Raw genomic sequence first — 13626 nt, 5'->3', positions numbered from 1 at the left:
CTCAGACCTTCAGTGCGATGGAGCACCAGTGAGAGAGATAAACTCGGAGCAAAGTGGATCTCTGTCGCCATCTAGAGACGAGTGAAATCTGCAGGGAGCAGATCTGATCCGGACTGGGCCCAGAAATTTACCGATCACTGTTTTAAAATGATCATAATTTACGTATTCAAATATCCACACTGTTGGTCATTCCATAGGTATTCGTGTATGACATGGTCAAAATAAATACTACGATAGTCACGGTTGTTCCCGCTTACCTCCGGTGCGTTGAATTAGCGGAATCAAACACACCCAGCGCCAGTCATGTGATTGGTCATGAGGAAGTAAACAGGGAAGGAAAGATTCAGACAGGCAAGCATCTTTCTACTATCTAAGACGTTTCCAAGTGTTAATATCAAAATATCAAAAGGTAAAACTGTCATTACCACAATGTGTTTGTAGCGTTGTCTGTGTTGTTGTCTTTAACATCGATGCTAATGGAATAGTTAGCAGGCTTTATGCTAACGGTCGGCTAGTGGTAATAGAAAGAGCTAACAGCTAATTCATGTGTATAATAGCTAACTCAGCTGCTGGAAACCAATACAATAGATTTGTTTACAAAGGTGAAACATCTACACGAGTGTATTTCGTTGGTTTTGATGATGCATCTTGAGACCAAGGAGTGCTAACGTAACGGACGTAGCAGGACCAAAGTTAACGCATGAACCTTAAAACTTATATCCCGGTGGGAAAACCTCCCCCCACATGAAAGGACTTTGATGAATAATGTGATGTGTGAACGTTAGACAAATGGAATAATCCAGATTCCGAGCTCAGGACAAACCAGGATCATTCAGTGTCCGGCAGGAAAACAGTTTGCCTTGTTGGAAAAACAGAGTAAAAGCACTGACTAAACCTGTTGCACTCACTCTGTATCCAACCTGCTTTTCTTTTTCTTAGCTGCAATATCTGCTGAACAACACAGGGTGAAGGTGTGTCTTCCTCATCATCTTCCTCCAGCCACAATGGTGGACTTTCTGGCAGAGAACAACCTGTGTGGGCAGGCCATCCTCAGGATAGTGTCCAGAGGAAACGCCATCATCGCTGAGCTCCTGCGTCTCTCTGACTTCATCCCTGCAGTGTTCAGACTCAAGGACAAGAGTGACCAGCAGAAATACAGCGACATTATCTGTGACTTCAGCTACTTCAAGGTGTCAATTACAATGCTATTTTGAAAATAAATTTTAAGGCATTGATTAGTTAGGCAAAGCATTATGTGTGGTCTAAATCTCACTTCTCTGCTACCTGATGCAATTTCAAGTTTTTTTTTTTTATTTCAAATGCATAATGCTTGTTAATTTTCAAATCATCAATTGCATATTTATTATTGGCCTTAATGGGCTGTTATACGTTTTCTCAAAGAGCATAGCATATTTATAACTTATTTATAACAACATCCGAATTGAAACTGAAATTGTGGGAAGCTTGGTGTAGGCGTCCATAAAAACGCAAGCAGTGATTTTACTTTCATTGTTTCCCAATGTTGTCTGCTCTCCAGGGTCCAGAGTATTATGAGGGGAAGCTGGAAGCCAAACCTGAGCTTCAAGACCTGGATGAGGAGTTTAGAGAGAACAACACTGAGATTCTGTCAAGGTTCTATCTGGCCTTTGAAAGTGTCCACAAATATATAGTGGATCTTAACCGGTAAGAGAGGTCCTGGTTCTGTAAGGGTTTGGCTCAGTTCACCTTTAGCTTAGGCAAAACTGTGTTTGAAGCTTGCTTGATCACATTTTTTCCATTATTTTAAACACAAAAAAACAAGCCTTTACTTTTTTAAGTAATGCCATATTATTTCTTCCTTACTCCAGATATTTGGATGACCTCCATGAGGGTGTTTATATTCAGCAGACCCTGGAGACTGTGCTGCTAAATGAAGATGGAAAACAGCTGCTAGTGAGTAACACAGATACAAATAATTTGTACATTTTTAACATTACAGAAATAAACTGATGTAACATCCATATATATTTCACGAGATAAAATCAGTGTATCCCTGATTTGCAGTTTGATTTCCATGCCTAGTCCTTAAAAGTACACATTAAAACTTAAGTTATTTGAAGGGCAACTACACAAACATTAAAGTTGACTCTGTATTTTTTGTCTTTTCACTCAGTGCGAAGCTCTCTATCTGTATGGAGTTATGTTGCTGGTTATTGACCAGAAAATTGAAGGGGAGGTCAGAGAGAGGATGCTTGTTTCCTACTATAGATACAGGTGCTTTTGTGACTCATACTCACTCACACATACAAATTAAATGTATTGACTCACAATCTTGATGTGCTCAATCCAATTGTTAGTGAAGGTTCTTTTTTTTTTTTTCTTTGGGAAACTCAATGTATTGTTTCACATTTTCTTCAGTGCTGCCCGTTCATCAGTTGACTCCAATCTTGATGACATCTGCAAGCTCCTCCGCAGCACAGGCTACTCCAGCCAGCCTGGAGCCAAACGCCCAGCCAACTACCCAGAGAGCTATTTCCACAGGGTTCCCATCAGTGCCACCTTTATTAGCATGGTCATTGGGAGGCTGCGCTCTGATGACATCTACAACCAAGTAAGAAAGACTTATGAAATCACAGTGAGCTTGTGGTAGAGTGGTTGCGATCGTTTTTGCCATGTACTCACAGGGTCCCTGGTTAGAACCCAGCCAGGGACCTATGCTGATCCTCATTCAATTCTATCCATCCCTGTTTTCTGTTGGCTTCTCTGATAATTAATGTTGAAAAGATAAAAAAGCATAAAGGCCCCACATAAAATAAAGTGACAATATAAATGTTAGCTCTCTGATTAGACTTTTCTTTTGTTAGAGATTGTATAATACATTAATTGGTGCTTGTGTATTGATTGTGTTAGATGTCCTTGGCTGGACCTAAAATTACATTATCCTTCCTGTTGATCAGGTGTCTGCGTACCCCCTACCAGAGCATCGTAGCACAGCCCTGGCTAACCAGGCAGCCATGCTGTATGTCTGCCTTTACTTCAGTCCTTCCATACTTCACACTCAGCAGGCCAAGATGAGAGAGATAGTGGACAAGTATTTCCCTGACAACTGGGTAAGACATTTGTTATGAGGAAGGACTATTCTCTGGGAGTCCTGAATGCCTAATACGTACTGATAGTGTCATGCCAGAGGAATGGAAATGAATATAAATAATCTTGTAAAATGATATCAGATTTACCGTGTTGTACTCCCGTTTTTCCTCCATGCCGTTACACTGCCCTGAACTGTGTTTTTTGCCTATCTGCAGGTTATCAGCATTTACATGGGGATCACAGTGAACTTGGTGGAGGCCTGGGAACCATACAAAGCTGCCAAGACTGCTCTCAATTACACTCTGGACTCCGCCAACACAAAAGAGCAGGTATTGATACAAGTGAATCAGCTTCAATGTCACACACTTCTTACTTTTTCAATTTACAGTCTTTCAGTGTATCGTTATCTTGTATGCACCATGATTATGGTGTCCACAGTAGTTGGAGCTCATCTACTAACTGCAATATCTAAATTACATCGCAGGAGTATTAATTAAATGAATGACTTTAGAAAGACATTTTTTGTAATGAACAGTTAGCTAAGAAGAAGGTGACTGCTCATGAGTTCCAAAGAAAGTTAAAATGTAGGACAATCATGAGACATTACCGTTACCTTAAGCCTATTAGTTGGAGTGAATATATGCAATGAATGTCCCTAACATCACTACACCACTATCGCTGTGCATTAAGGCCACTAGATATGCAGCTAGCATGGAGAGCCTGAGGCCTCAGGTGCAGCAGCTGCTAAAAGAGGGTTTCCTAAGGCAGGAGATTATCCTGGACAACATTCCCAAACTGCTCAACTGCCTGAGGGACTGTAATGTTGCTATCCGCTGGTTGATGCTGCACTCTGCTGAGTCAGGTAAGAGTATTGGGCAGATTTTTTTCCTCTAAAACCACAATGAGGCTTGTTCACTCAAGCAAGGTCACTCTTGCATGGCCAAGGAATAGGAGGGAATACATTTTTCATTTTCTCTAAACAGCCTGAATTTTTTTCCATTCTGTTCAGTTGATATTGAAAAGTTCACACGATGCTTTGCTTGAAAGTTCCTGACATGTGGCTTTCATATTGGAGAGGATACATAAATGATAGTTGATTTACTGTTAAATAATTATCTGCTGTTTCATAGCCTACGACCCAAACAACAAGCGACTGCGTCAGATCAAAGATCAAGTGCTCAACGACTCCAAGTACAACCCCAAGATCCTGTTCCAGCTCTTGCTAGACACTGCTCAGTTTGAGTTCACACTCAAAGAGGTGAGAACATCTCATCATAGTGAAAAATATGACGTAAGCATTAAAGGTGTGAAATTAGTGTCAGAATAATTTATACAGCCAACTGTGTTTCCTGTTAGGTGTGTCTGCTATGATATCTAGTCGCATAGAGAGACAGCATATGGTTACCCAGTCTATCATTAGGAGAGGACACAAATTTAATGTTCTCATTACACATCTCAACTGACTAATCCCTCCTCATCGACTCAGCATCTGTGCTCTCCCCCATCCAGATGTTCAAGCAGATGCTGTCAGAGAAACAGATCAAATGGGAGAGCTACAAGAAGGAGGGATCAGAGAGAATGACTGAGCTGGCTGAAGTCTTCTCTGGCGTCAAACCGCTTACTAGGGTGGAGAAAAACGGTGAGACGATGGATGAGGTGAATGATTACACACAGAGCAAAAAACATTGCAGCAACGAAAGGAGCCTCAACCGTGGAGCGTTTCATGCTTTGATGTCATGGATTATTTCAGTAAGGGAACAAAAACGCTTCAGTAAGTTTAGGTTTGAAGGTCTTCAGAGGAAAGGTTGAAGCAGGGAACACCATGGTAAAGCTACATAAAAGACACATACGGGAGTGGTGGATTAAATTTACATCAGTCATGCTTACTTATGTTATTGTGACTCTGGGTTTAGTACAGAGACATTTTTCTTAACCACTACATGTGGCGTGCTGATAACATTATTTCTCTGCTTGTACTACACACCTTTATGACTCCTTACAGAGAATTTACAAGCCTGGTTCAGAGAAATCTCAAAGCAGATCGAGTCTTTGAACTATGAGGACTCCACAGCTGCTGGGAGAAAGACAGTTCAGCTCATACAGGCCCTTGTTGAGGTGAGAATTTGTTAAAATTTTTTACATTTTGCAGTTCCACTGTTGCTTTGATAGCGTTAGCTTAATGCCTGTGGCTAAAAAGTTAATCCAAAAACAAGGTCTGCAAACAGTAGTAAAACAAATACGGAGAAGTGACTGCTGTGAAAAACATTTAAATGAAGACACATCAGAAAAAAATTGAAATGTTTTGTTGGTTTACGGTATTACAGTGGCTTTGTTTTATGCTATTTCTTTTGCCACAGTCTATAGTAAAATTTTAATCAGAACAAATACAATTGTTTGACTTTTGATTCTGAGTTACAGAGTTTATATCTCCTGATAGCCATTCACACACTCATGAGCCCAAAATTGAATGAATGAATGAATAAATGAATGAATTATTGTTACATTATATATTAAGAATTATATATTATTATATTAAGAAATATAACTTTGGTCAGAAGGTTCATACATCTCCAATTTATTTAAAGCTTATTTATTTTTGTGCAGTCGCGAAGGTCTGTAAAATGTTTGTCTTTGCATCTTTAGGTCCAGGAGTTCCACCAGTTGGAGTCTAACCTGCAGGTATGTCAGTTCCTTGCTGACACCAGAAAGTTTCTGCACCAGATGATCCGCACCATTAACATCAAAGAAGAAGTACTCATTACCATGCAGATAGTTGGAGACCTTTCCTACGCATGGCAGATAATTGACAGGTACCTAATTTCTGATAAATATCAAAGCCATACAAAAATACAGGTGAACAACAAGACTGTAAACGAATAATAAACTAAATTAAAATCTGTTTTTTTGGGCTGCACAGTTAAATTAAATCCCATTTTTTCAGTTTATGTAGACAGGGACAGATGTCTTTCATGTGGTGAGCAAAATACAGCAAGACAGTCTGCATGACAAATACACCAAAAGGGAGACAACAGTGCTATAGTTGCTTGGATTTTTAACTATGTTGTGCCTTTGTTCTGTCTGTTGATTATTTTCTTTATCCTGCAGCTTTACATCTATTATGCAGGAGAGTATTAGAGTCAACCCGTCAATGGTCACCAAACTTAGAGCTACATTTCTGAAGGTCAGGAAAATTTGTACCCATACTCTTGAAGTAAGTGTTTTCTAAATTTTGACTCGATCTAGAGCGTTATCAAAACTTTCTTTGTGTGCTTGTGTGTTTCTAGTTGGCATCTGCACTGGATCTTCCATTGCTGCGTATTAACCAGGCCAACAGTGCTGATCTGCTGAGTGTTTCACAGTTCTACTCTGGAGAGTTGGTGTCCTATGTCAGAAAGGTACATCCTATTAAAGCCATATTTATCATTGAGATCTTGTATAAGCAGTATTTTTTATCAGAGAAAAAAACTGATAGATAACTATTTTCAGTTTCACAGTTTAAAAACATTAGCTTTGAATATTGCAAATTATTATTAAAGGACTGTACAGTATAAATGAACGGCAGTAAAATGTGTAATACTATTTCTGATGTTAATAATAACAATAATAATAACACAGAATGTAGCTAAAAGTGCTCGACAAAAAGGTGTATGAAAAACAGAATAGATCAAAACAGGACCGAAGAAGGCGATAAAAACAAAAAGGTAATAACATTCTGAGAAAGAAAGAAGACATAAAATAATATACTGGTAATCAAAGAAATTATAGCAGTAAAACCAAAATTAAGATGATAGAACCCATAAAATTGTATCACAGAAATATTAAAAGCTGATTTAATCAAAAGCAAGGCCATAAAGACAGTACTTGAGCTGCTACTTTAATGTATCACCAGGGTTTGGTCGTCTAACATGTGGTGGGAGCATGGTCCAAATCTTCTGTGCATAGCTGCAGAAGGCTGCTTCCCTTGGAAATGTATTATATGTAATGTAACTTTAAGCAGTTATTTGTTCCTATAAGGTATACCTTTATCCTACAGTATCATATGTAGCACTACTCTTTTTCAAACTCATAAAGCATTAAGTCACACTGGTTAACAATTTGGGTTTTTTTTCCAGGTGCTGCAAATCATCCCAGAAAGTATGTTCACATCTTTGGCAAAAATCATCAAGCTTCAGATCCATGACATCATGGAAGTGCCCACTCGACTGGATAAGGACAAGCTGAAGGACTACTCACAGCTAGGGGCCCGCTATGAAGTAAAGCTATTGTTGTGGAAGAAACAATTAATAATCAGGATTTGTTTGTAATGACTGATTATTTTTTGCGTGATGAAGAAAATATTAGATCTTATACATATAGAAAAATTAGAGGCCTGATGTTGCTCTTTTTAGATGTCATCTGCCGTATTTGAGTCTGAGGCAATCATGTGAGCAAAAATTTCTCTATGTTTCAATCTCACACAGCTTTTGATGTGAAAAAAACTAATTGGAAGAGACAGACTGTGCCAGCAGAGACTTAGTTGAATTTCAATTCAAAAATCCTCAGACAGAAAGGTGTATGCAGTCAGTCAAAGGGAATATTGCTCTCAAGTTTGACTTGTGAATAGAATTTCAACTTTTAAGGTTTGAAATGTAGCGCATGGGTCATATAAAGTCTGTGAAAGGTTCAAAATACCCACATCCAGAAATTGTGCCTGACAATTAACCATTGGGACTAATTTTGTGATGTTATGACTGCACTATTACCACCCTCAGATATGCTATCCAGCAGGGCACAACTTGACTCGTCGTTGAACGTAATAATTTAGCTTATTCTCATACTCTGTCACTGAGCCAGCAAGTTACAAGACAGAAAGATTTTAAGGAAATATTGTGTTTTACTTATATCCCAAAAATATCTTGTCAGCGATACCACAGGATGAGCGTACCATGTGAGACCTTACAAAAAACAAACCACAATGCCAAACTTTTTTCTTTCTCCACAATTTAATACTGTACGTATTTTTGGGTGCTTCTAAGCAACCGTCTCCTTCATGTGATTATAGGTGGCTAAGCTCACTCATGACATCTCTATTTTCACTGAGGGCATCCTGATGATGAAGACCACTCTAGTTGGGATCATTAAGGTAAATGTTCTACTCAGGCGCTACTCATGTTCTACTCATATTGTAGTGGAGTTTGCTTAACTAAAACACTGTGATGTTGTAGGTGGATCCTAAGCAGCTTCTCGAAGATGGCATCAGGAAGGAGCTGGTGAAGAGGGTGGCTTATGCTCTGCACAAAGGGTTGATCTTCAATCCAAAGACAAAGGTCAGAGCCCCAGCATATTTTCATTTTGATATTTTGTACTTGAGCAAATGTCTGAAAAATATTTGTTTGGTGTGAAATTAAATCACTGAATTATTAATAGAACTGGAGATATTTGTTCAGGACAAAAACAATTAATAATTCACACTTAGAGGTTTTGCCCAGAATACTTATGACATGTTTTTATTGGCTCATTATAATTATAATTTCTAACTTGCACAGCGGCATAATGGTTACTAGGGGTGTGCCAAACAATCAATTCGTATAAGAATTGCGGCTCTCATTTACCATGATTCAGAACAAATTCACAGGCTGTCTGCCTCCATTTTGTATGTGGGATGTCCTGACGTCAACACAGAGCTGGTTCTGGAACATACACATGTGTGGTAAGCACCAAAACAATGAGCAAACTACAATAATGGAGGAAAGAGAGAGTCAACTGGCCCCATCCTCGTTGAAGGCAAAGATTTGGACTCATTTTGGTTTTGGTCTAGTCTCTGGGGGGCCCGGCCTCTAGTCTAGTCTGGTCTGGTCCAGTCTAGGAGCTGGGTGGGGGGAGGGGGGTCGCTGTTCCTTGCTGTAGCCCAGTCCATCACTTCTCACCAATTAACCAATTAACCTAGACGTGTTCAGGTTGCCCCCATCAGGAATCGAACCGCACCCACTACGCTCAAGTCACCACGTTCATTAATTATATATTTATTTATTCATTCACGGTTAGGGGGGCGTGCATTATTAGTGACCCCCTCTGAGCATTTTTTATGTGAAATGTGGGCCAGTTCCATGTTATTCCGTGCTTATAATGAATTCAGTTTTTAATGTCTAATTTCATGATTGCGTGATTGCAGATTTTATAGGGCCCTATTTACCGAATGCCCAGGAAGACCGAGCTTGACATGAGCTTCACAGTGTGCAAGGCTTTCAAAATGAGGCACCCATGTTTAACTGCGCTATTTTTTTGTCTAGACACTTATTATTTTTGTTACCTAAGCAATATGTGATATTGCTTTTATGCAACAGTAGCAAGAATTCCATCTCAGCATGGATAAATGTTTAAAATAATAAATAAAATAATAAATGTGAAAAAGACACTTTAATGTCTCAATTTTTCATGCTGTCTTACAAAGCAGACTGGAGTAGATCATGAGGATCCTTTGCACACCTATAGATTGAAGCAGAAATCATTATGAATCAAATCAATATGAATCGAATCGTAGCCCCAAAAATCTGAATAAAATCGAATTGTGAGATAGTAGGAGATTCCCACCCCTAATGGTTACTGTTGCCCCATAACACGTTTATGGAGTTCGAATGTTCTCCTTGTGCTTGCATGGGTTCTCTCTGGTCACTGTGGTTTCCTCCCATCCAAAGACCTAGAAACTGATAAGCGGTAGAAGATGAATGAAGGAATGAACATTATGAACTGATGTGCATGTTTCCTCACTCTGTGAGTATTGAGATAAACAACTATGAAAAATTAAATTATAAAATTAAGCAAACATACAATCTTCTCCTCTCTTAGTCCAGTGAGCTGATGCCCAAGTTGAAAGATATGGCGGCTACCATGGATGGGTTCTACAGGTCATTTGAGTACATCCAGGATTACGTCAGCATTTATGGCCTGAAAATCTGGCAGGAAGAAGTGTCGCGCATCATCAACTACAATGTGGAACAAGAGTGCAACAGCTTTCTCAGGACAAAGGTCAGACAATTAAACAATCTCATTTTGAGATCTGAGATCAGGAAGCCTCTCTGTAATACATAAGAAATGCTCTGGTTGTTTGTCTTCTAGTTGATAAAAGGTGCTGACTGAGTGAATTGTTCTTGTGCCAATCAGATTCAGGACTGGCAGAGTGTGCACCAATCCACCCACATCCCCATCCCCAAGTTTCCCTCTGTGGATGAGTCTGCCACCTTCATCGGTCGTCTGTGCAGAGAGATTCTCCGAATCACTGATCCCAAGTATGTCTCCTCAAAGACAACAGTGAAACTGTGCCTTTGATGTGATAGAGGAGAGTCTGATCTTTGAACCTCAAATATTTATCAGGTCACAGAAAAACATGTTTTTTTCTACAGGGTAACAAGCTACATTGACCAGATGAACACCTGGTACGACCTTAAGAGTCACCAGGAAGTGACCAACAACAGGCTTTTCTCCGAGATCCAGAACACTCTTGGTACCTTTGGCCTTAATGGACTGGATCGGCTGCTCTGCTTCATGATTGTCAAGGAGCTGCAGGTAATTACCTCTCAAAAAAAGAAATAAGAATCAACCAGTAGCTGGTACATAGTCTGTAAGGCCCTTTGGTGTATTGTCACTGCATATAGTCCTGTATGTCAGCTGGCACATTAGCATCTGTTTCTCCCATTAGAACTTTCTGACAATGATCCAGAGGACTGTCTTGAAGGACAAAGCAGTGGTGGATGTCTTCAAAGGAGTGCTGGGTGCCGTCAACCCAATTCAGGGCATTGTGGGTATGTATTAATCTGGTAACCTCTACAACTTTTTTTTTTTTTTTTAACATATTATGATAATTTCACTTGTTTTTTATAGGGAATTCCAGTAAAGTATACGCCAGTGCTGTGGCTAAAACACAGAAGATCTGGGGAGCATACCTTGAGGCCATCATGAAGGTACTGCTCCATATTTTTCTCTCTTTTTGGAGAGCACAAGTGTTGACAAGCTGCCATAAAAATAATATTAAATGCTACTGCCTTTTTAAAGGTTGGCCAGATGCAGATTCTCAGGCAGCAGATTGCCAATGAGCTGAACTTCTCCTGCAAATTTGACTCCAAACATTTGGCTGCAGCCCTGGAAAATATCAACAAGTCAGTTTTGTCTCACTAAGTCTATGCAATATTGTGTTTTATAACCATATACTGTCTTTATAACCTTAAAATGTATTTATGAAACATGTACATAAATGCAGTTTACGTGTCAAGAGGAAAACATATAACCTTTCCAAAAAGAAATTGAACATTAGTAGCAATCCATGAAAGACATATATTTTCCCAACATTTTTGTTCTTCTACGGAATGTGAACTCTGATTGTGACCTTGCCAGGTCTCTGCTGGCAGACATCGAAGCTCACTACCAGGATCCTTCCTTGCCCTACCCTAAAGAGGACAACACTCTCTTGTATGAGATCACTGCCTACCTTGAAGCTGCTGGCATTCACAACCCACTCAACAAGGTGTGCATGTTTCTGCTTAGTTTGATAAATAGATACTATAATAGTCCTAAAAGAAATTTAAGGTATCCAGTAGCTTAATAGCACATAGCACCCACATATAACAACAGACACATCATCCAAATAACAAATATATAACAACAGATACACAACCCAAATAAAATTTTGTAGCAATAATGGAAATATTATAAAAGGACAATAAGTGACAAACTATTTCTAATTTGAATCTTCGGATTTTCACCAGTGTTTGGCATTTGCTCCTATCTATTTTTGTTTTGCTAGTTTGTACTTCAGAGGGTGTTCTGACCACTTTTTCTGTTTTGTTTTGTTTTTTCTTTGACAGATCTATATCACCACTAAGCGCCTGCCTTACTTTCCAATTATCAACTTTCTATTTTTTATTGCTCAGCTGCCTAAACTTCAGTACAGCAAAAACCAGGGTACGTTTAATTTTATTCTGTCAGTTGGCAGCATGGCAACAAGCAGCTCTAATGTTTTTGATGACGTGACGGTCTTAGTCATTTTTAGCTAGAACCTTACATGACACCTATTTTTGTCTTCTTCTTCTTCTGAGAGCTTGAAAGTGGTTAATTGGAGCAGCAACTTATCATACATCTTGATTACAAAAAAAAACTTCTATCACTATCATCAGAGCAATCTACTTGCAATTTTCATAGATTTGAAAATCTAATTAAATATTCTGATCTTCATTTAGTACATAATGAAATCAATAATGAAGCCTTCAAAAGATTTTATGCATTCTGATCTGTCAACTACATCAACCAGGCCAGTCTTTCGATGTGACAGTAATGTCCCAAAGCAAAGCTCTACATGATTGATCTCTTTTGACTTCCCAGGCATGACTTGCAGAAAGGCCACAGACGCAGTTGACTGGCCCCCACTAGTGCTTGGCCTGCTCACCCTCCTCAAGCAGTTTCACTCCAGATACACGCAGCAGTTTTTGGCTCTCATTGGTCAGTTCATCCGTTCAATCATGGAGCAGTGCACAAGGTAACAAAACAAACCTTTCTACTTTGGAATATTTGATGAAATTACTTATTTAACAAAAAATAATTTTTGATTTTGGTTGCTTGTTTTGAATACTAAATAGTGCGTCCTATCATGACTTTGTAAGCTCACATTTGAATTTCAACTTTAATCCATTATAGTCAGAAGATCCCTGACATGCCCTCAGATGTGGTGGGAGCACTGATGTTCCTGGAAGACTATGTGAAGTACACAAAACTATCACGCAAGGTAGGACAGCATAATGATGCTGTCAATAATGGTATAAAACTGTTTTTATTGAAAACAACTTACTACAGCTGTGGTAGCTGGGAAGCCTGAGCTGTGATTTCTGCCGTTTCTGCTATTTCTCCTGAATATGTTTAGCAATGGCATTACTGTACACTACAGTGTGATAATATAAAGATATCTTGAACAGTGAAATCACTAAGCAGCCTGAGTGAGACATATCTAGACATTTTTGCAGCAGAGTAAGGAACAGTAAAACCTATTTCACTTCATTTTTCTCTTTGTTTTTAAGGTGGCTGAAGCCCATGTGCCCAGTTTCATTTTTGATGAGTTCAGAACAGTTCTGTGAAGACCTGGATGAAGCGCCTCTCCTCAAACTATGCTGCCATAGTTTCCATTGTTTCACAGCAGACTTTAGTCTTGTCACAGTAGAATAAGCACCAGTGTTATCAATAACTTGATTCATGTCTCTGTTGGTGTAAGCTGTGACAATGAGCCAGCATGCACAGTACCCAGAGAAGCTTTTTTTTACTTTTTTGACTTTATACTGTGACATGTCAAATTGTCCTCTGTGAAATGAATTGTTTACTTACATTTCATTGCCTAGACCATAAATGTCTTAATGCACTAATACGTGATTGTATATAGATTATATAGATATTAAATTTTAAATTTAATATGAATTCACTTGCCAATTGTGTGTATCGTCACTTTACGCCATTTCAAAGTAAAATCTGTGAAAAAAAAATAAGATCGTTCATGTTGTATTTATGCTCCCTCCATTGAGGCCTTTACTTTGAAAAAAAAAA

At 38.9% G+C, this 13626-nt stretch overlaps 1 protein-coding gene across 2 annotated transcripts; it reads left to right on the top strand.

Moving 5' to 3' along the window:
- The first annotated feature begins 318 nt into the window (after window positions 1-318).
- Window positions 319-13550, top strand: washc5 (WASH complex subunit 5). Of its 2 annotated transcripts, none has more exons than XM_029504245.1 (29): window positions 319-351; window positions 940-1190; window positions 1538-1683; window positions 1848-1932; window positions 2153-2253; window positions 2398-2590; window positions 2937-3089; window positions 3285-3398; window positions 3760-3931; window positions 4200-4327; window positions 4579-4708; window positions 5072-5184; window positions 5713-5879; window positions 6175-6250; window positions 6354-6464; window positions 7182-7322; window positions 8111-8191; window positions 8274-8375; window positions 9895-10074; window positions 10210-10334; window positions 10449-10611; window positions 10745-10847; window positions 10927-11006; window positions 11098-11201; window positions 11437-11566; window positions 11907-12003; window positions 12421-12574; window positions 12733-12820; window positions 13110-13550. In XM_029504245.1, exons 2-29 carry the CDS (start codon window positions 1005-1007, stop codon window positions 13164-13166), a joined length of 3480 nt encoding a protein of 1159 aa, XP_029360105.1. In that variant the 5' UTR covers window positions 319-351; window positions 940-1004; the 3' UTR covers window positions 13167-13550. The 2 variants fall into 2 exon arrangements, with proteins under 2 accessions (XP_029360105.1, XP_029360104.1); XM_029504244.1 differs by having other exon boundaries at window positions 320-409.
- Window positions 13551-13626: the final 76 nt, after the last annotated feature.

The sequence above is a fragment of the Echeneis naucrates genome, chromosome 6 (assembly GCF_900963305.1).
Source record: "Echeneis naucrates chromosome 6, fEcheNa1.1, whole genome shotgun sequence".
Lineage (NCBI taxonomy): Eukaryota > Metazoa > Chordata > Actinopteri > Carangiformes > Echeneidae > Echeneis > Echeneis naucrates.
This window is presented reverse-complemented; position numbering and strand designations above follow the sequence as displayed.

Coding starts and splice junctions, on each gene's coding strand:
- washc5 (XM_029504245.1), top strand. CDS start 1,005: ATGGTGGACTTTCTGGCAGAGAACAACCTGTGTGGGCAGGCCATCCTC. Junction 3,932..4,199: donor GCTGCACTCTGCTGAGTCAG/GTAAGAGTATTG, acceptor GCTGTTTCATAG/CCTACGACCCAAACAACAAG. Junction 11,202..11,436: donor GCCCTGGAAAATATCAACAA/GTCAGTTTTGTC, acceptor TGACCTTGCCAG/GTCTCTGCTGGCAGACATCG.